The sequence below is a fragment of the Ziziphus jujuba genome, chromosome 5 (genome assembly GCF_031755915.1).
Source record: "Ziziphus jujuba cultivar Dongzao chromosome 5, ASM3175591v1".
NCBI lineage: Eukaryota > Viridiplantae > Streptophyta > Magnoliopsida > Rosales > Rhamnaceae > Ziziphus > Ziziphus jujuba.
The window spans coordinates 28,991,411-29,013,816 of record NC_083383.1 but is presented as its reverse complement, the minus strand read 5'-3'; the positions used below and the strand labels follow the sequence as shown (position 1 = coordinate 29,013,816).

Sequence of the window (22,406 nt, the reverse complement as noted above, 5' to 3'; positions counted from 1 at the left end):
TAGCTTGTGCTTGTATTAATTGTTCATTAGGTTCCGGGGTTAGGTCTCAGCTTGCAGATATCCTCAGTTTTGATAATTAGGATGAGGGAAGTGTGCCCATTTTTTTTTTTTTTTTTTGGTTTTTTCGTTTTTTTCCTCCAGAGGGATCTCACATGTATCCTTGTATAATCTCTTCTAATTCAGGCTAACCAGGCCATTTCTGTTGTATTTGCAACCATTTCCATATATTTTTCCACCCATTTGATTGAAAGTTCTATCTTCTTCTTCCTCCTCTTCTCTCCCTCTCCCTCTCCCTCTCCCTCTCCCTCTGAACTCTCTCGCCCCCCTCTTTCTAACAGACTGAGAAATACATCTCTCTCTCTCTCTCTCTCTCTCTCTCTCTCTCTTCCCTGTTTCTCTTTCAGATACATTTCAGGTCCCCTAATGGAGAAAGGAGCATAAAATAATACATGATATGAATGTTATGCATCTGATGTATCTAAGTCTAAGACAACTTAATGATTTAGCCCATGGATCTCATGTGGAACTTAATTTTCAATTTGGTTATTAGCTTTTCAAATCTCAATGGGTGGCGTGAGATACAGACCTCTTAAGAAAAATATAAAGACAAGGGTGATACACTTTCCATTAGCGTCTAAAAAAAGTGATTATTCAATTTTGGCATTAAGAGTTTGAAAACCATGAGTATTAGTGTTTAAAACTTGACAACTTCAATTAGAAAAACATTATGTGAGGATCTAATTGTGCTCAAAAGAAGATTAATCAAATTGTGAGGGGGAATGTTAAAAGTATGTACATATAACGATGATTCATTTCTGGGAAGTACCAAGTCTTGCTCTTGCTTGCGTAAGTAACTTATATACCAAGAACAAAGAGGTTGATTCATCTTTGTGTAAGTACCATGTCTTGCATAGACAATTCGTATGCCAAGAACAGATAGACTTGTGACATAAGCCACATAGAAAGATAGACAAAACAAGCTAGGCCAAAATTTTAGTGGAGGACCAATACACGGATTTGATCTAAGAGTGTTTCTCTGGAGAAGGATTCGCGAAGGATTATTGATTCGATTTGAGTTCTAGGAAAATCTGATGAACAATCTTCGTGATTCTTTGATTGGAAGGACAGATAATTCTCATGATTGATTTCTCTGTTAGTTTATGTTTACTCTTTTTTCAACAATTTGAATATTTGTTACTACTTATTTTCTGAAAACATTAAGTAGTTTATTCAAATTATGTTGATTGGCAGAGATTTGTATTACAAATGGAAGTTCAAGGCATCTGAATCACCTTCATGAGTACTTCCTTATACAAATGAAAACACAGCTAAAACTTAAAAACTTATATTAAAAAAATGGTAATAATTTCCTTCCACTCTATCTTTGAAAAGTGGAGCTTCAATTTAGTGTCAAGGTAAAGAACAAGAAGGCAGATTAGAAGGTGGCTTCCTGATGCTAGTTTCCTCAGTGGGTCCATTTTCCACTATGATCACACTGGCCATACCCCAACTTGCATGCTTTTCAAAATGACAGTGCATAAACCATACCCCTGAAAATATAAACAAAAAATATACATTTTATTAGTCAAAATAACATTTAAAATACCAAATTTTTTAATTAAATCAACATATATAAATATATACATTCCTTTTTATATAATAATTTTAATAAAGTACGGATACACATCTTAAGCATTTATGGTGGAACATATATTTTAAATTATGTGTCATATAACATTGATGGGATGCGTAATCGAATAAGGTCATAATTTATGCATAAATTATCAAGATATTAGGCTTCCAATATAAGCTGGACAGTGATATCCAATGAAAAATTTCAAAAGTCCAGATATGTACACTTTTTTTGTTAATAAGACATGTACACTTCACCTGGATTGTTAGCAAAGAATCTGATAGTAGCCCATCCATCCTTAGGAACTCCAATGGTATTAACCAGGGGTGGATCAACCAAATTATAAGATTGAGAAGAATTAGTTGCGTTAAAATTTCCAGAACCTGTCCCAACCAAATAGAAGCTAAAGCCATGAAGATGCATTGGATGGTTTTCTGCACTGCCAACATTTGTCCCTTGGAATACTATTTCAACTGCATCTCCATACTTCACTTTTGTCACATTTGTTCCTACAACTGGGTTGTATATAGTACTGTTCCCCACATCTCCTGTGAAGTTGTAGATATGTGGTGGCCTACTTGGGAAATCTGGAGTATAGGTTCCATTACTTATGTTCCTGCATATAAAAAAGGTTGTATTGTAAAAGATCATAAATGTATACCAGTACTCGTTTTGAAACTTATGACTTTTAAACCAACAGTTGCTTCCTAAAATTATGTCAACACATTAATCGTTACTCTTAGATTAAACTTATATCAATTTTTGTTTTTGGGTCACAAATACATACTTTCGGTGTCAATTTCTATATTTGTAGCTAAGAGTTCACTATAGATTAAATTTCTTATAGTGAATGGAGGTATTTTCCCTTTTCCGGTATTAGTTACGAGTAAATTGCGTTAAAAATATAGAGGAAGAATTAACAAGCTAACTGCAATATTAATTACCAGTAATATGCTGTAAGTATATCAAGAGTTGGGGTGCTGAAGGTGATGTTATTCAAGCTTGCAGCGAGTCTATTACCATCTGGACCTCCACACGATTGACCAGGACAAACTATTTGATTCACGGCGATGGCCATGAAGATGCTTTTGTCGATTTTAGTCGGGACATTAACGGGGTATTCACTGTTTGCCAAGGATCTAGTCTGGTTTGTGAAGTTGTCAGCTGCTTGCTTATCAGTGATACCAGGAAGGTCAGGGAAAGGAGGGGTTAAAGGGGGAGTATAAGAGCCAGAATACTGCACAATTGCCGTGGTTGCGTTGTTGTTAGAAGGTGCTGTAGTGTCGGCGAAAGGCCTAGCAGCCATGAAATAGTAGCTTGGTTTCTGATTTGCTGTGAACAGGATGTCCATGGTCTGTCCAGGTGATATCATGATGTAATTTGTGGTGATGGGCTTGATGTATGCAGCATCTTGTGCCACGACTGTGAAGTTGTGCTGAGCTATCCCGAAGAACATTTCGATGTTCATCGCAGCGTTGATTACACGGAGAAGATAGGTGTTGCCATTGTCTACTTGAAGATGGTATGCTGTTGTTTCTGCAACATCAGAATTTTGTCAATAAAAAAAAAAAAAAAAAAAAAGTGATTTTTAATGACTTTTCTTCCATTTTTAGTGATAGCTTAGAGTTGAATTTTCCTCTAGGATTTTTTATTTTTTGATCCTAGAAACTATTTAATTATAGAATGAGAACTTATAGTACATGTCATGAAAATTAACCATAGTACTAGAGAAAAAAAAAAATGTAACGTTCCAAATATATAATTGTTCTTATATATGTACCATTGGAGCAACTATATGAAACTCCTTGCCAACCATTGATGGTGTATGCATCTGCTAGATCTGGCTCAGCTCCAGTTGCCGTGGAATTGTCATATATTTGTTTTAGGTCTTCATTAAACCAAGATGCTACAAATACAATATTATACATAAAAATATATATATATATATATATATATATATATATAAGTGCAAATAAAACTTGTATATGAATTTTTTTTATTTTAACATAAGGCTATGTATATATATATACATAAATTTTTTTATTAAGAAATCTTGGACAAACAGAACATTGTCAAGTAACATGTTTTATGATATATATCAGGTAACATGTAATATTAGATTTTTTTTTTTTCTCTGACATAAATTCGTTTAGAATTATCTGATGAGAAAATTGCTATATATATATATATATGGTCTTTCTACGGTGTGGACGCATCCAAAACAACAAAACCGACACTTGCATCCAAAAAACATCAGTTTTGAATGCAATCTGCATGCGAACCTTTCGCATCATAAAATTATCCTATATATATATATATATATATATGTGTGTGTGTGTGTATGTGTGTGTGTGTGTGTGCGCGCGCGCGCGCGCGCGCGCATAGTATGTAGTATATAGTAATACTATACCAAGTAGAACGGTTTTTTCTTGATAAGGAGTTTGGAAAGGATAGCTGTTTCCGACAGGAGGTAAAATGACAATGGGGCCATGAGCAGTGGCTCGAGACCAATCGCTATGAGCATGCCACCAAAGAGTTCCTTCTTCAGAGGAAAAGTTAACCTCGTATGTGAAGTTTTTCCCCGGTTGAATCGGACATTGTGTTATGTTCTCTGGACCATCCGACCATGGATTTCTCGGTTGTTTTACTCCATGCCTACAAATATATATATATATATATATACACACACACATTAATGAATCCCTCAAATTAATGAGAATTCGATCATGATTTAGAGTTTCATTGATACTGAAATTAAGAACTTAAAAGTTAATTACCAGTGAATAGTGACGCCATATTTGCCGTCATTGTGGACATTGATGAATGCTGTATCTCCTTTGCGAACTGTAATGGTTGGACCAGGAAACATTCCATTTACTGTCAGCATGTTCTTCGTGGTGCACAGCCTTGTGAAGCTCGTCTCCTTTAGCTGTATTAACCACAATCAACATGCAACATATACAAACTAAACAAGTTAAATTAACACAAAAACTAAATACATTCATATATATATATATATATATAATTTTATTCTATTGGATATCTAGCATCTGAGTACATATAATTTAAGTGAAATATCCTATAAATTATATGCATTTGGGTCATATCCAATATAATAAATTATCTAATGTAATAAACTATAATAAACTTACAATAAAACTATAATGATGGATGTTGGCAGCAGTAGAAAGCTCCACTAGACCATTCAAGAACAGAAACCCAATAAACCACAATATCAAATCCATTTTCTTCAATCCCATATTCTACTATAGGATGATATATATTATATCAAGGACAAGCTATTATTCTATCCTTTGCTGATTTTGTGATATTTTGTGATTGATTTGATGGACTTTTTATAGGCAAAAAGTTTCAAACAGTTTGGAATGATTTGCATTAAAGAAATCAGAGAGGATCTGCATGGAAAATGCAATACTAAATAATTTGAAACGTGTATGAATTCAATTATATATTGGATCCTATAATTCCATATATACACATATAACCGTGTAACATGCCCAGGCTGGCCTTGTCATCTTAATCCATTACAATTGTGGACCCAGGAAATATATCTAGAGGCCAGGGGCATCATTACATATGATGAAGACAAAATCGAACATCACATGATATGTAAGGGGTAATTAATAATTTTTTTCTTAACTAAAAGAAAATTAAAATTTAAGACTTCAGTTAATTGCAATTTATTTGCTACAATGTTAATTCAAAATAAAAATATAGAAGTGAAAATTTTAACTAAAATAAAATAATGAAAAATTCAATAAAATAATAATTCTACTAAATGTAGGAACTTTTACCAACATTGGTGTTAAAAATATTTACCATTTCTAGTAGAGATTATGTGGGCCATTAGACTGGATAATTATCACTTAAACTTCTAGAAAAGAAAAAGTCAAAATAGGACAAATTGGAGAGGAAATTTACAATTTGAGAGTGAACACAACTATATTTTAAAGGATATAAATGTATATGAAATTTTTTTTAAAAAAATTTTGGCCGGTAAGTTCGTCTTTATATATATATATATATATGTATGTATGTATATGCTCATTCGTTCGTACTTAGTTTTCACGTTTATTCATTCTGTAAAAAGTTAAAAATAATCGGTGCATTTGACAATTGAACAAACATAGAAACATATGTGTGCATATAGCACTTTTGAATGATAATAATGAGAGATTTTGATAGTTTAAATGCAGGTAACATTTTCAAAATTAAATTAATCCATACTACATACGACTTTAACTAGGTATATGAGTACATATTTTCACTTAATTCTAGATGCATTTACATATGTTGCTTCTTCTTTTTTTCTTTTTTCTTTTTTTTTTATCATTTTACAATAAATATTCTATTCTAATGTCTCAAATTTACATATGTTGCTTCTTCTTCTTTTTTATCATTTTACAATAAATATTCTTTTTTTTTTTTTTGGGTAAAACACTTGATTAATTAATTCTTAAAGCCATGACGGAAAGCTCTTGTTTCATTCAAATGGTAACACTATTTTTTTTTTTTTTTTTTGGGGCAAAAGAAACGTGAACCTTTGGAATAGTGTATATATATATATATATATCTTAAATATTAAAATGAAGAATATTAAAGAAAAAATTTACCAACTCTTTGTTTGACCATATCTCCTCCGTGATAATTAACTTTTTATGTCCTCTTTTACGGTATATTTTAACACTACTCTAGTAAAAGTGAGCAAAACCATCTGTGTAATAAGATGATCAAGACTAATTAAAAGGCCGAAAAGCTTTTTTTTTTTTTTTTGTATAATTAATTAATTAGTGAATATTAATACATGCAAAAGTGATTTGATCCAAATTAAGATAATAGAATTTTCAAAAAATCAAGATAATAAAAAATAGTTAGGCATGCAGCTATTAACTATATATTATTTTTAATGATATTTACGATCTTACGTATAAAAAGCAAATATTAGCTGGTTTATTGTCTCGATTACTTCAGAATTATTGATCGAATCATATTTATATTTCTAATTTAATGATAATAGTATCAGCGGTTCACGTGGTTAACTTTAACAATATTTTCATTAGACAAAGAGGATATATTTTAGGATCCTAAATTTGAATTTGAATTTGTTTTAGCTGGAGTACTAGAAGGACCAGATATGAACTGGCAGAAAATTTGGTCTATTTTATTTATTTATTATTATTATTTTTTTTTTTTTTTGGGGGTTTGCAGAGGGAACACATGTGAAAATTGTCGTTATATTTGTTATTAATTAATTGGTACTATATTATAAAAAAAATAAAATAAAATTAGTACTATTGCATTTGAAAATAATATCCTTTTGTTCAATGTGTGGAAAGAAACTCTTGCTACATTAACATGCAACTATTTTGGGAAAGCTCGCCAATATTGAAATTTTGGTTAATTTAAAGCAATATATTATATATCACATTTTTTTTTTCTAAAATTATTAGAGGTACAAATATTCCAACTTAAATCATTGATCTGATCACAAACAGTGTCAAAGACTGTCCTCGAAGGAACAAAGCAATAGCACCACCTCTACAATATGTTAATCAAACCAGTAATAACAAATATTTTTCATTAAGTAGATTGCAAAAAGATATTAAATAACTCATTAGAGCACGTTTAACCCCCTTCAAATTCGTCCTGGTTTAGACCATGGCTTAGAAATTAATATCCTGCCTCAAAAAACTACAACCTAACCTTCCAATCTGTAGTCCCATATAAACCAACCAATCAAACAAACCATTCTCTCATGGCATTGAGAAAAATATAAGTGTGCTTACCAAAAAAACAACTATATATAAATATAGTTTTGGTTTTGGTAAGTTTTAAATGCTATGAGAGAGTGGCTTGTATGTTTAGTTTGTTTAGACATAGTGTAGGAATGTTATAAACTGTGACATAAATCTAGATTGGCCGGAATTTCCGCTTTCCGTTCACAGAGATTCGCCGTCGGTGGAGCTTTCATCAATTGCTGTCAATATATATGTACATATATATATATAGATTATGGATTAAGAATTTTTAATATCCAATCCAAGTTGTAGTGGACTTCAAAAGCCTAAAATTCAAAAAGATGTGTGATGAATAACAGTTTTGCTAGACTAATCTATATATACAAATTTAGAAATAAAAAATAATAATTAAAAAAAAAAAAAGGATGATCAAAATGTAAATAGTGGATGTAAATTGATTCTCTTTGCCAGAAAATGTATATTTAGGATAATCTTCTTCTTCCTTCATTTTTTTTTTTTTTTTTTTTTGGTGCTTAAGGGGGAAATCAAACTTTATATGCATACACATCTTTGACATATATAGACATTTTGCAACAACTAATAAAATGATAATGTTATATATAGAAATGAGTCACCTTCCTTTGGAAGAGTAAGGAAAAAGAAAACTAAAAGTGGATGGAGATATATACCATATTGTTTACCAAAAATAAAGGAAATATATGATATTTGGATACAAGGAGAAGCGGCTGCTGAAGATATATAGAAAATGAAATGCTGAAGAAGAAGAAGAAGAAGAAGATAGATAGTGTATTAAAAGAACGCAGGATGTCATACACATATTTTTTTCTTTTTTCTTTTTTCTTTTTTTTCCTTTGTGAACTTAAAGATCATACAATTTTTATAGCTAAAACTTTTTTGTACTACAATTATTACTCAAGTACAAAGCTTTATGTGTACTAAACATTACAAGTACTAAACTTGTACTGCATCATCTATGTGTGATTTCCATTAATTAGCCTATGAAATATAAAGTCATATATATATATATATATATATATATATATATTTTTTTTCATATATAATACCATACAAACTAAGGCCTAATAAGCAGTATTGATTTTACTATTATTCAACCCAAAAAAAAAAAAAAGCAGTATTTTTATTATTCTATTTAACTTCTTCGTCATTCTGATTATGTATCAACAAATTAATATTATATTTAGAATAGCATGTTTAACTAAACCTGATTTCCATCAATCAAATTTTTTTTTTTTTTTTGGACAGCTGATTTCCATCAATATTTAATTCGCAAATCCAAACAAATTAACATTCAACATTCAGAAAAAAAATATATATATATATTGGCTTAATAAGCATAATATTATTATTGTTGAACAGAGAATTAATGAAAGAAAATTTTAAAATAATTTTCTTTTTACAAAAATGGGTTAGGTCTTAAATTTAGAATATATTACAAAATTGTCTTAATTTTAAAACTTAAAAGTCATATCCATTTTACAGTTCTCTAAAAATATCGAACATTACTTCAATGGGATTGAAATGTTGTTATTTTGAGTGAAGTAGCAATTTAATAATTATTTTCAAGCATATTTCAACCAGCCCGTAATAATAATAATAATAATAATAATGAAAAAAATGTCCAGAATAAAAATTTATTATTATTATTCTTTTAATTCTTTTCCTTTTTTTTTTTCTAAAATTATTTTCTTGTTTCCAATTCCGATTCCGAAGAGGGACAAAAACAAAGGAAGAATTTCGTTGCCCAAGAAGGAACAGGATTGGAAAGCTTGAAAAACCCGAATATCGGACCGTTTCGAATGGATTCAAATCTTATCCGAATAGCATACCCATTTACGATTATACCCTCCCGTTTGAGCAATTCTTCGACCTCTCTTCTCCTCCCAATCCCAACCAATTCTGGTGGTGGGAGGCTTCAGAAGCTGAGAAATTGCAGTGCCCAGAAGAAGAACAACAACAACAAGGTGGCATTTGACGAAGCGGCTTACGAGGCCGAGAGGCTGAGTCTCGACGCCAAGGCTCGCCAATCAATGGCCGAGACTTCGAGCAGGGAGATCCAAAACGCACCCTCTGAAGACGACCCGAAAGCTTGGAAATGGGTCATCCGAAAGAGGATCTGGGATCTTATGGAGGCCCAGAACATCGCTCAGAACCCCCGACCCGTCCACCACCGCATTCCCAATTTTGTCGGTGCTTCTGCGGCTGCTGACAATGTAATAAAAATTTACAGCTTTTCACAATTTCAATAATTGAGGCTTTTGATTTTTATTTTTGGGTTTTTTTTTTTTTAATTATTTGGGTTTTTGTCAGTTTGCCGGGTTGGAAGTGTTTCGGGTCGCACAGTGCGTAAAGGTTAACCCGGATTCGCCTCAGAAGCAAGTCAGGTTTCTTACACTCTCTGGTCAGTTATTAATTTTCTTATTATTAAGTTAATTTTTATATGATTAGCGTTCTCAATTCTGATAGTTGATGATAGCATTTGTGGCTTATCTTTATTTTGTTGTGGTTTTATTTTTATGTTCTAGTCATGCACACACATGCCACATTACTTGGACTTTTGAAGTGGGAAAAAAAAAATTTTGACTAAAATATGATTGATTCTTTTTCTATAACAAAATAGTTATTCTTTTTGTGGTTGTAATCTGATTATAGCAAAATTAACCCGTTAGAATCAAATAAAATGGTCTGAAAATGACCACTTTCTGATGATGAAATGCAATTCATAAACATATATTTACATATATATATATATATATATACATGCAGCATTGATGTTTTCAGTGTTCCGTTGCAAGTGTTTTGCCATTGTATTGCAGTAGGTATATAGGATGTCTGCTTCTAGTTGTTATTGTTGTCTTACAGTTGATGAATTTCTACTGTCAAAAGTTATGTTAATGATATTTGTCTAACTGCTACATTGGCACATACTTTATTCTCTGAGAATATGTAATTGGTTTTAAAAGACTGGTTTTGAGATGCTATTTACATTTGACATCTAAAAACCAGGAATGGCTACATTTTGCTTTAGTAAATCCAATTTTAGTGTTTCCCATTATAATTTAAGAACCCTAAAATGTGCAGAAGGGAAGCAATTGTTAACTCCCCAGCCTAGGTTAAGGACGGGATTCTTCTCCATACTTCAACCTGGTACATTAACTCCCAGTACCATCAGAGAGGCTTGCACCTCTGTTGGAGTTGCCAAGCATGGGCGACCGATTGGATTGGATGAAAAGCTCAAGGTGGATTTGATAGTTATTGGCTCAGTTGCTGTTGATTCAAGGACTGGTGCTCGACTTGGCAAGGGTGAGGTAATAAAAACACTTTGGTGTTATAAACTTTGAATTGTAAATAATCAGATTTTTCATGTGCCAGGGACATATTATTATAAATAACTTAAACAGGTTTAGTTAGTTTTGCTTATCATGTTTTGACAATGTTTCTTATTTTAAATGGGCTTGTATGATATACCTATTTTTTTGCATCCTTTAGGTTGCTTTGCCAGGGTATTTTTATTGCAAGAAATTATTGTTTTACTTCCATAACCTTTCAGCATCTAGTGATGATAATATGGCTTTATCTAAAAGTGCGTTTCTCCTACCACAAAATAGACAAAAATTCAGACTCAGAATTCTATGACAGCTTGTTAGTTTGGTCAATGGTATTAATTCTTGTTTTAGTTAGTAGGAGTCTTGTTTCAAGTTTGAGCTTGCTTCTTTTGCAGTAGATTTGCTTTGTTTATGTTAGATTAGTGCTTGTATATGTTGGACTGATATACATATTAGAGTTGACTTTCTAAGAGATTTTACTTTTTGGATTAAAGGCAACTTAATATGAGATCACAGTATTAGCTGTCTATTTGTTCCTATCTTGAAATCTTGGCGACTTATGTTTCATATTTTGCGTGCATAAGACCCTTTTGTTTCCAGTTATGACACATAGGCACTCACATTGAACCTTCACATTCCTGTTGGCAATTGACTGGTGGTTGGGTTCATATATAAGTTCATATTTGTCACAAGGTTTTAATTCTTATGTTTGTCATCCCATTTTTATTCTAATCGAAAATATGTCTTATAGGGATTTGCTGAACTTGAATATGGGATGCTGAGGTACATGGGAGCTATTGATGACTCAACACCAGTTGTTACCACTGGTATGTGCACTTTCCACTCTGCCATAACTGCTTAGGGGTAGCAAAATTTCACTGGGGAGAGTTGAGTCATAAAGCTTTGTAGCATGCATATTCAACTCGGGTTATTATCTGTACTGTAGATATATTCAGATGGTGCTTATCACTTTTTATACTTATTTACTCAACTGTCCCACCAATTGGAGCAGCGTTGTTTTATAATTCTGTTTGCAACACGGAACTATGTTTCAGTGCATGACTGTCAACTAGTAGATGATATTCCAGTTGAAAAGCTGTTGATCCATGATGTGCCAGTAGACATCATATGCACTCCAACTCAGGTTATTTATACCAACACGTCGATTCCGAAGCCTCAAGGTTGGTAATCTTCTGCAATTTGCTTTGTTTATAATTTTCTGAATAATTTGTTTTCCTTAAAGGTGTGCTTCACTAGACATCCTTAATTATGTACAGGCTTGAGACTTTAGTTGTGAAAGCAAGTAGTTTTCTGGAGAATTTAAGTAGTAAACCTATTATGGTATTTTACTCTCCATTCTCGAAGAGATAATTTTGCACATCTATAACACGAATAAGCTAATCAGAACACCAATCTGCATTTATACAGATGGTTTAGGTACTGATATTTTCCTGGTTATAGGAATTTATTGGGACAAGTTGTCTCCTGAGAAATTGGGACAAATACGAATACTCAGAGAGCTGAAGAGCAGGATTGAAAAGGAGACTGGACAGAAACTTCCATCTGGTCCATCTGAGAAACTTCCTCCAACGGCACAACGAAGACGGTAGCATTTTTTTATATCTAAAAAGAAGCGAGAAGGAGAAACCAAAAATGACTGGAAAAAGATCATTCAGATTTTATGTTTGGCCACTAGTTATTTGTCAATGTTGGCCACTCTTTTGATTGTACTTTCAGTTGTATACTTAGATTTGTATATGCAACTATAAGTTGTAAATTTAAAAAATAAAATAAAATAAAATACAAAAAGAAAATTAATTGCAATTACGTTTATCAAATTTATTTTCAATATTTCAAGAATTTATTGGCAGAGAGAAAAAGAATCAAATCGGTCAAATCGGATTTTTATGTCCATTCTTTCTTAAGATCTCAGAGACCTTGATGCCAATATAAACTGATAGAAAATGGATCAAATATAAAATTTGAAAGGATTTGGGTCTCTTTGTCTTGTGTGGGCTCTGTCCCCTTAGGAAAGAGTAAGTTCCTGGTCACGATGTTACAATAACATTGTAAATACCAATTCGTTTACTAATTTTATTTATCAATCGGTGTGACGATATTTTTATTGATTGTGTTTGGTTTCATTTATTTATAAAATAACATTACACGATTTGCCATATAGTTGGTAAATATCCATATCCGTATCAAGTTCACTTAAAATAACAATGCGTCCATATGTAGTTTATACATCATTATAAACTAATGTATACAAATGTGCAAATGAATGATTGAACTTGTAAATTGAGACTCAAATTTGGATTAAAAAGTAAGACTTTTAGCCTAAGATTTTAAGCACTTATCAGGTTACTATATCTCCAATGACAAATTGACAGACACTTTAAGGAGATAAAATTTGTATATGTGTATATATAAAACAATATTTTCTTAAACTTATTTTTAAATTTATAATGGATAATATGGTGACATAACAAGTTAGATGAATGAGATTTTGATTAATTATTTATTTAAAATGGTTAATACTTGCTAAAGTTGCTATCTCTTTTACTATAAATTAGAAAATAATTTTGAAAAGATCAAATTTATATATATATATATATATATACACAATCAGGCTTATATTAGGTCAATATGATAATTTCATCATAAGGTCTTCATTTATATATTATCGGATCTTTTTTAGGATCAAAATTTAAAATTTCACTTATAATTCACCAAGTTCATATATGGTTTGCTTTCTCCAAATGAAATTTTAATTTGTTACTAAATTCATATTATATCATTTATTGATATATAAATATCAGCTTTTAAAGCAATCTAAAATTTTGATGCTAAAATTATTAGGTTGACCTAGATTTGCTTGATTATATATATAATAAATCTTTTGTTAGTGAATCACTAATTTAGTTAAAGTCAAAATTCCTAACCAAAGAATTCTTTTATATATGTATATATACATATATATGTATATATGTATATATATTGTTGTAACAGCTTAATTTAGAAAGTAAAGTAAATTGGGCCATCGGCCCGTTTGTGGAAATGGAGCACCAAAGATAAAATACCATAACAGTTCTCTACTCCACTGCCCACTAGGAACAAAGTTGCATAGTCTACAGCCCCATGGACAATTATTTATAAATAAGTACTTGCTGTACTTAAAACACAGTATTCAAGTATACCACAACTATTTAACTCGTAAAAGTAAATTGTCGCGGCCGAGCTGACAAGTATCAAACTTTTTTATTTTTTATTTTTTTTTGTTTCAAATTCGAATTTGTGATAAAATGATAATATTGATATTTATCAAAAAAAACAAAATTAAATTAAAATTGTCTGAAAGTCCCTTGAATATGTGGTGCCAATCTCATAACTTCACATGCCACATTCCATAAGTTCTTCATCTTTTGTATGTCCCTCCGGTTCAACGCCTCTACTGCTGCTTTTGAATTTGCACATACTCACAATCACAAGTATCAACACCTTAAGTATAAAGGGAAATCCAACTATTTTGATAAAAGACACATTAGTTTAATAATTTGTGCATTTGATAAAAGACACATTAATTATATTGGTGAATATATGAGGTTCATTTTGCCTATATGTATATATAGAACTTTAATAGTCCACACTAGACATATAAAGGCAAACGAGTCTAGATCTTTGCCTCCTTTTTCATATCCTTATTGCGCTCCCTTCATCAAAGATATATATGATGCCACCTCATTACCCCAAAAAAAAAAAAAATGCTTTTTATTACATATACATATTTTATTTACGACAAATGCAGCATGTGTTATGATATCATGACTGCTACCTAATGTAAATAATTCATAGTTTAAGTTTGCTTCAAATGTTTATCAACGACTATTTATAACTAGACGGTAATTAGTTATGGTTAGTTTTCTTTTTCTTTTGAACAAAAAATAAAAAATAATAATAATAAAACAATTGACTTGTCGCAATTTGCAAACATTGACAACTATTTGGTAATTATTATACATTATATGGCAAAAAGTCTCAAGTAGCAAATGTATAAGATACAAAGTGATTTAATTTTTTTTTTTTTCCCCCTATCTTCTTGAAAATATTATTGAGCGGCACAAGCTTGATAGGGACAACAAAATACATTTTTGTATTCAAAAAAACCAAAAATAAAAAGCTCTAAAAGAGATTTGATTACGTAGGCAGGTGTGTATACACAGACAAAAGAAATTAAAAGTTTGTTGGTTCATCTTTCTTTATCTACAATCAGAAAAATACTGAGCTTTCAGCAACAATAGAAAATAATTAAGAGACAGGGACAGAGAGGACAGAGCAAGTCTATTTTAATGTTATGTAATCTGTCTCATTTCCAATAAAATATAAAAGAAATATAAAATTAAAGGTGAATATCTGAAATATATATTATATGATTTATGTCTAAAATCATTATCGGGAATCACTAGATTGATGCAAAGTTTCAGCTTGACCTAGTGGGAGAGGAATAGAAAGGTATAATTTTTATTTTTTACATTTATAAGAAAGATATAAGTTTTGTCATTAATTTTTTGCCCCAGAAAAACAAAAGATGTAATTAAAAAATATTTGAAAAACATTATAGTATTAATTACCAGTAATTTATGAATATCATCTAGAAAAACTACCACGGCCAAATGGTATTTTAATCTACTTAAAAAAAAAAATTGAATAAATAAAAAAATGGTATTTTAATTTTTCCAGCGTGATGTGTAACAATGTTTATTATTTATTTGGGAGAAATTTTATTCACTACAATGTGTAAAATCTCGATCATTATGATGTAATAAAAAAGTAAAGGTCAAAAAAAAAAAAATGTTGAACAATAAACTGGATACTTGAATTATTAAATGTTAACTTACCGTTATTAATTGTGATGAGTGCTAAATAAAAGCTATTGTTAATGTAAATTTACCTCAAATTTATATTTACTTGAGCATATTCCACACATGTAGGAAAATTTTTACCTCAAATTTACTTGGGTCTACCCTTACATGATTTAATTGAGTTAACCTAGACAAGAAATTAATTATATTCTAGTATTGTTGAAATTAATTATATTCTAGTATTGTTTGCTCAATTTTTTTTATTTAGCATATCAGATTCGAAATATCTAATCGTGATTATTCTCAAGAGTGCTAATTTTTTCTACTTCATCATGTGGAACGCCATATCGTAATGTATATATAGCCAGCTAGGATAAATGAACTGGGTTTATAGACTGTACAAAAGTGAGAAACAGAAAACATCAACTATTGTTAACGCAAAATCTAAATAAAAGCTATTTTTAACGCAATAAACTCGGTGCAAAAGTCAGAGAAATTAAACATTTGTGGTTAAAAAAATACTATAATAAAAATAAATAAAGAAATAAAACACAAATCGCTAGAGGAAGGGCTTGAACCTTCGACCTTGTGGTTAACAGCCACACGCTCTAACCAACTGAGCTACTCCAGCTCCTGTTACATAAACCTATTTGATAATTAACAATGTGTTCCCAAAATGTTATAAATTGATCTGACATGGCATTGAAATTTGAAGCTGATGGTCTTCGACCAATAGCCTTTTTTTTTGGGGTTCAAATTATACGTCATTTCGGTGTAGAAAAAAATATGTTCTAATCCAATGACCACATCCCATCAAGCTTGGGTCGGCCTGCAATCTGCACTAACTGATCCTTGTATTGCGGTGATCCTCAACAATCATAAGATCCTTTTAGACACTCTTGTGCTTGAACTCGGCACAACACCAGAGTAGATAATATCCATACTATTTTCCAATGCGTAATTTGTGAGAAAAATTAATAAAAAAAAAAAATAGTAATAAATCCAAGGGTTATGTTAAAAAACACATAAAGACGGTTATAGAAACTAATCTGATTTACACGATTGGTTTAGAGAGAGAGAGGGAAAAGAAAAAATGGCCCTTACCTATACATGATGGTCTGATTAAAAACACAACAAATTTTCAGCCAAAGGAAACAAATAATTATATTAAAAAAAAAAAAAAAAAAAAAAAAAAAAAAAAAAAACTCCCTCCCTCATGTCGATGACAAAACTTGAAGCTTTTTCCATAAATTATCAGGGGGACGCTGGACCTAGCATCATATTACCAGCGAAAACCATATATGAATTGAAGAGAACCAAGGATAAGAAACATACAAGGAAGTTGCAGAATCACCTATCTATACATGGACTTTCATATTATTTTCCCTAAAGAGAGATTATTCTGCTCAGGGGGATCCTTTCGTTTTGGCGTTGAATCCTTTCGATAGGAGAGATCATTTGTGGCATTGTCATACCAACTGAAACTATGATCTCTGCATAATGGAGGAAAATAAACAAATGGTCAGGCAATCATACAGGGATTCATACTGTAACAAACAATATTGGATCTGGTATTGCCACCATTGAAATTTTGGCTTAAATGGTGGATCTCTCGGCAATAATTAAAAGTAAAATCCGACCAGAACACCAATAAATTAAATGTGAAATACCATAATGAAACAACAATTCCATATTTCTAAACCACATTCCATGCATAAGGGGGAAAAAAAAGACTTCATATGACATCAGGCAAGAGGCTGAGAATGTATTCATGCATGAGCACGAACATAGAATAAAAAAGCTAACTGCAAAAAAGTAAGAACATGATATGAAAAGAAGGTACTAATTCTGACCAAAATTTCCAGTTTAAGTGAACATGCTTCAAACGTATAATTTCCCCCCAAGGAAATATAATGAGATGGGAAATAAAATCATACAAGGCAAAACATAAAGCATTAGGCAAATAAATTTGAGATTGAATGAAATATTATATGACTAATATATGAGAGTCACGTAGGTGAAGAAAAACAGACCTATGCCTTCTCGAATGGATAAATTTGGTCTTATAACTTCTTCAGAATTAACCAGAAAAATGTCTCCAATATATAGGTGATTTGTTGGGACATAAACGCTGCATAATTCCTCGTCTCCATCATCCCTCTGAAATCAACCCCAAATAATTAGATCCAAGAGATTCCCATATAAATTTTTCCATTAATAATGAAATTTATAAAAACATCCATTTACACCATGTTTAATGTCATTCTATTATTAAAGAACAAACTAGATTGACACGATGGCCTATGTGAGAGTTTTTCAAAGATAACACTGCCAAAAGACAATGGTTTTTCTTTCCACCAGAAATTACATAGGAGAATAGAAAGCAGTAATTCAAATTTCAATTTTATTCCTGTTCAGAGTTTGTCATAATAAATCATTGTTCTTCTCAATTATCAGTCCCACTCCCAAATGATAACAGTTTCTTAGCACTTTTGCTCTTAATAAATTTTTGTCAGTATTTTCCTTGGCAGTTAGTTGCTGGTTGATTCAGGAAATTGTACTAAAAATGCAAAGAACAGGATAGCATATAAAACTAAGCAGCTTTTATTTCCTTAAGTCATCATCAGCTTCTACTGGATTGGAAGTGCCAACTTTACCTGAAGTATAAGAGAAGATGTAATGAAACCAAATGCATATTCACCATGTCTAGGATGACGAATAATTGCAACCTCTTTAAAAGCAGTAGTATTTTGGTCTGTCAAAAGGAAAATGCGGGAATTAATTGCTGAATTTAGCAGTAATGAAAGCAAAAATACAAGATGTACTAAATGAATTCAATGTCACATGTGCAATCCAACCAGCTAAAGCACCACTCATTCATAGCAGTCGCATGCAACAGACTATTGTGGATTCTTACTATACAAGAAAATTCATTCATGGGGCATCATACAACAAAAAGTTATCTTCTACTTCATTTTTTTTTCACATCGCTTTAACACATAACATTTTAGTAATCTATAAGCTACCATATATCATGCAACAGGCCACACCGCTTGAACAAGAGTTACTGTTCGTCTATATCTCCTATGCAGATCTGAAACTGAAGCAATTTTCAATTCCAATTTTTCACATTTTAAATCAACTAGACTAACTTTTTAGACCAGTAAAAGCGACGTCAAACTAAATTCTGATTTAGATTTTCTATCCAAGCTAGTGGTATACCATACGCATGAACCATAAGATCGTAGGAATGTGTATCAAAACTACATTGTGTCCAACAAATTTAGACACTGATGGCTCTAAAGACTGAAGGAACTGGTAGTACCTGGAGAGATTGCAGCACTAATTTGTTTGGACGCTGAGTAGATGTGCCTCATAAAGGGCATTTTTTTAATAAACCATTCCCCCAGCCAGAATACAGTGGCACCCATCCATGATGAAGCGAATATACCAACTAAGACTATAAATAGTAGTGAGGTAACAAATCCAAGACCTGCAAAAACCCAAAAAAAAAAAAAAAGAAGAAAAAAAGTACTTAAAGATGCCATTCAGAATAATGAAATTTGATTAAACATCAAAGAAAAACACCATCTGAAGAATGAGAAACATGAACACAGCATCACTAATTTATGACAGAAATATATATGTTCAGATCAATAAATTACAATACTCTTAACATGTTCAAATTAATAGCAGAGGATGGTGTAAACCTTTGTGAATTATCTTCACAGGAATACCCAAGTAAGAAACTAGGAGCAATCCCAGGTAAAATCAGAATTGCCTGTAAATGCTTTATTATTATGGAGTATGAAAAGGAAATAGCACTGTGAAATATAATTATCTTCTCTGGAATTCTATGCACTGTAGAAGATGATCCATTTAATCACTTTACTTCAACATCAAAGTCCCCCATGATATAGACTAAAAAGCAAGGCCAACATTCTGAATTATAAAAACTTCCATACACAGGAAGTTTAATTTGTAGTTAATCCGCTCACTTTGATCATACAAAGAACTAAGTGATGATGATTGTCAACTTCCTTAAGCATCTTACCAAATATGTCAATCCCAAGTCTTGCATACATTGGACTGAAGAAACCATCTACGAACTGAATAAACCACCAAGTAATGAAGAAAGTAACAGCAACAGGAAAGAGAACCACACTGCAAGTTTACCAATCAAACCTCATTTTATTAAGCCAGAACAACCAGAAATAGATAAAAGAGGGGGAAAAAAATGAAATAACTAACAGATCCATGCTATGCATATTACATTCCAGTCATGAACTTCTTCGAAACCCAACTCTGAAGAACTGCATAGCAAGCCTGGAAATTTGCAAGGTTCAATTTAATTAGGGGTGCATGTAAGTCATTTGAATATTACATAACTTACAAATAATTAGATATAAGCACTGAAGAAAATAATTCTTATAAATTAACCACAGCAAAAGGGTAATGCATCACCATAAATTACTAATGTTTTTATTTTATCAATACAAGGATACATTCCTGTCTATATTTGTTTGTGTTTGACAACATTTGTATGCATCTAAAGTAGGGTAAGAGAGTAGGAGCAAGGGAGGATAGGAGACGATCAAACAATCAAAGCTATAGTAATTCACATGACCTTAAATTACAAGTTATACATATGTACGTCTACCAGAAGAAATAATCTGTATCCGATGACAAAATTGCATAAGGATTCATGTAGGCAATCCAACATGTTACTTCTAACTATTTCCAGCTAAATTCCATAATATAGAAGAAATCCAACTTTGTCTTGCATCTCATATATCAAGATTTTTTTTTTTTTTTCCCAATCATTTCAGTCAGATGATAATCCCAGTTACCCTTATGAGGAAAAAAAAAATTAAATTAAATTTTAAAAAAAAAAAAAAAAAAAAAAAAAGACCACAAATTTTGTCATTAGTTTAACCAATAAGTTATGATTCACTTAGCAGGCGAAAATTACAATTAGTATGAGTGAATATTTTGACAATGCAGCAACAAAATTTGTATATGGTAACCATACAGGAACACTAAACCATTTTTCCCATCGAAAAAAGAAAAAAAAAAAAAAAAAAAAAAGGTTCAAATCATTCTTAAACAAGGGTGCGCACATAATGCAGAATCAAAAACTCATGATAAATTAAAATCCTTTCCAATTACAGAATTTACTTTCCGAACATTGGTTTCAACAAAACAATTTCACAGGAATTCACATAAATAGAAATGCATGAAAATTTAAACAGCCAGACTAGTACCAGAATCCCAGTTGAATCAGCAAAACTTTCCATTGTTGTAACTAGTTCCATATAAACTACTTTCCTTTCTCTTTTCCCCTAATTCAAGTTATCCATAACAATTAGGTCAACTTTTTTGTTCCTTCTATCATCAAAATTTTTCTCTTTCACAATTAGATTTAATAATTACTACTTTGTTATAAGAGTGCTTATGTGAAACATACAATCCAATTTCTCACACACACACACACACACACATACATATATATATACAGATCTTGCAGCGAAGTTCATCACATTCAACTCTCCAAATTTAATCCCAAATTATTATAATGAAATTAAAAATAAATTGAACGAATTGCAGAACAGCATGCAATTCAGGAATTCCAAGTTGAGAGAGAGGGAGACCTTGCGAGTGGAAGAATTGGGGGAGCTCGGCGGCGACTTGGCTTCGTCTTCGGGGTCGGCTTGACTCAGTGGTATAGAAGTCGACTCTTTCGCTTCCGCCATTTTTTTCTTTTTTGCACTTCTCACCACTCAAATTAAATTTAAAAACAAAAAAAAATTGACAGAGAAAGAGAGAGATTCTGGTTGGTTCTTCTGGTTCTGGTTTCTGAAGAGTCTTTCTGTTTCAAAGTAATAATCCAAAAGCTCTCTGTGTTTAGATTCCTTGCTTTGCGGCAATGGCTCGTTCTTGTCCATGGGGGGTTTTAAAAATTCGCTGAAACGAGCACGGCTTCGTATCTGTTTGGCTACATGGATAATCTTACCACTCCAACCGAACGAGGACCACCTTACACCGAATTACACGGAATCATGGATAAGTATTATATCCTTGCTGTCTTTCTTTCTTTTTTAATTTTTTTTTTCTTTTCTTTTTTGGGTAATAAAGTAGATACATGCTATCTATTCCTTATGATTCCCAACTTATTTATAACATGTATCTTTTAATTTAATTAATCCTATGATAACGAGTATATAAAGCAAAACAAAACAAAAAGGCAAAACAGAAGAAAAGAAAATGATCGTTATAAAGAATATATACTAGTTCCTTCTGTTAGAGTTTGGGCCTAGGCCCATATGTGTCAATGATTTGGGCTTTCATCCTTTTTCGATCGGTTGAGTTTTGATAAAAAATATTTTATTTTAATTAATAAATAAAATAATATTTTGAAAATAGTGAGGGAGAATTTTACAGGGAAACAATTTTTTTGGTAATAGTTTGAAGCTTGCATGTACTTAAAAGAAAAAAAACATTCTTTCAGTTTTTTTTTTTTTTTTTGAAGTTTTACAGAGAAAAAAATAGAATTTTGAAAAATACATAAAAAAACAGAAAGAAAACAGTGACGGTGGTAAAATAAAAGTATGTTGAAAGTTCGAAGAGAAAAGTTTTGGAAGTGCTAGATCTGAAAGTTTTTGAAACCGTTGTATTCTGGAAGACGTTCATCACAAAACTCCTGTCTCGGTAGGCGTAAAACATTTTAAGGACACTGTGATATCACACAAATCTCGGTTAGACTTCCAGAAAGCAGATCAATTAAGAA

At 31.4% G+C, this 22,406-nt stretch overlaps 3 protein-coding genes, 1 long non-coding RNA gene and 1 other non-coding gene across 7 annotated transcripts; 1 reads left to right on the top strand and 4 right to left on the bottom strand.

The window, feature by feature from the left end:
* Nucleotides 1-1,867: 1,867 nt before the first annotated feature.
* On the bottom strand, nt 1,868-4,893 carry LOC125422965 (putative laccase-9). The gene is made up of 6 exons (XM_048475680.2): nt 4,786-4,893; nt 4,411-4,562; nt 4,044-4,288; nt 3,414-3,539; nt 2,578-3,169; nt 1,868-2,249 (listed from the first exon to the last, which is right to left on the bottom strand). Exons 1-6 carry the CDS (start codon nt 4,891-4,893, stop codon nt 1,868-1,870), a joined length of 1,605 nt encoding a protein of 534 aa, XP_048331637.2.
* A 2,309-nt stretch (nt 4,894-7,202) lies between these two features.
* Nucleotides 7,203-8,405, bottom strand: LOC112490404 (uncharacterized). The gene is made up of 2 exons (XR_003054613.3): nt 8,082-8,405; nt 7,203-7,718 (listed from the first exon to the last, which is right to left on the bottom strand). It is a non-coding gene; the product is annotated as an uncharacterized LOC112490404 (long non-coding RNA).
* Nucleotides 8,406-9,096: 691 nt separating this feature from the next.
* LOC107409255 (5-formyltetrahydrofolate cyclo-ligase-like protein COG0212) lies at nt 9,097-12,595 on the top strand. Of its 2 annotated transcripts, none has more exons than XR_007241769.2 (6): nt 9,097-9,644; nt 9,742-9,832; nt 10,513-10,739; nt 11,509-11,584; nt 11,704-11,938; nt 12,219-12,241. XR_007241769.2 is itself a non-coding variant. In XM_048476548.2 (6 exons), exons 1-6 carry the CDS (start codon nt 9,231-9,233, stop codon nt 12,365-12,367), a joined length of 1,083 nt encoding a protein of 360 aa, XP_048332505.2. In that variant the 5' UTR covers nt 9,103-9,230; the 3' UTR covers nt 12,368-12,595. The 2 variants fall into 2 exon arrangements, 1 of the variants encoding a protein (XP_048332505.2); XM_048476548.2 differs by having other exon boundaries at nt 9,103-9,644; nt 11,813-11,938; nt 12,219-12,595.
* A 3,581-nt stretch (nt 12,596-16,176) lies between these two features.
* TRNAN-GUU (transfer RNA asparagine (anticodon GUU)) lies at nt 16,177-16,250 on the bottom strand. Its single transcript has one exon. It is a non-coding gene; the product is annotated as a tRNA-Asn (tRNA).
* Nucleotides 16,251-16,610: 360 nt separating this feature from the next.
* On the bottom strand, nt 16,611-21,634 carry LOC125423114 (protein LIKE COV 2). Of its 2 annotated transcripts, XM_048476562.2 has the most exons (8): nt 21,271-21,634; nt 19,893-19,945; nt 19,674-19,783; nt 18,945-19,112; nt 18,277-18,374; nt 17,653-17,779; nt 16,974-17,112; nt 16,611-16,890 (listed from the first exon to the last, which is right to left on the bottom strand). In XM_048476562.2, the coding sequence occupies exons 1-7, from the start codon at nt 21,370-21,372 to the stop codon at nt 17,006-17,008; spliced, it is 765 nt and encodes a 254-aa protein (XP_048332519.2). In that variant the 5' UTR covers nt 21,373-21,634; the 3' UTR covers nt 16,611-16,890; nt 16,974-17,005. The 2 variants fall into 2 exon arrangements, with proteins under 2 accessions (XP_048332519.2, XP_048332518.2); XM_048476561.2 differs by having other exon boundaries at nt 16,611-17,112; nt 21,271-21,632.
* Between the last annotated feature and the right edge of the window lie 772 nt (nt 21,635-22,406).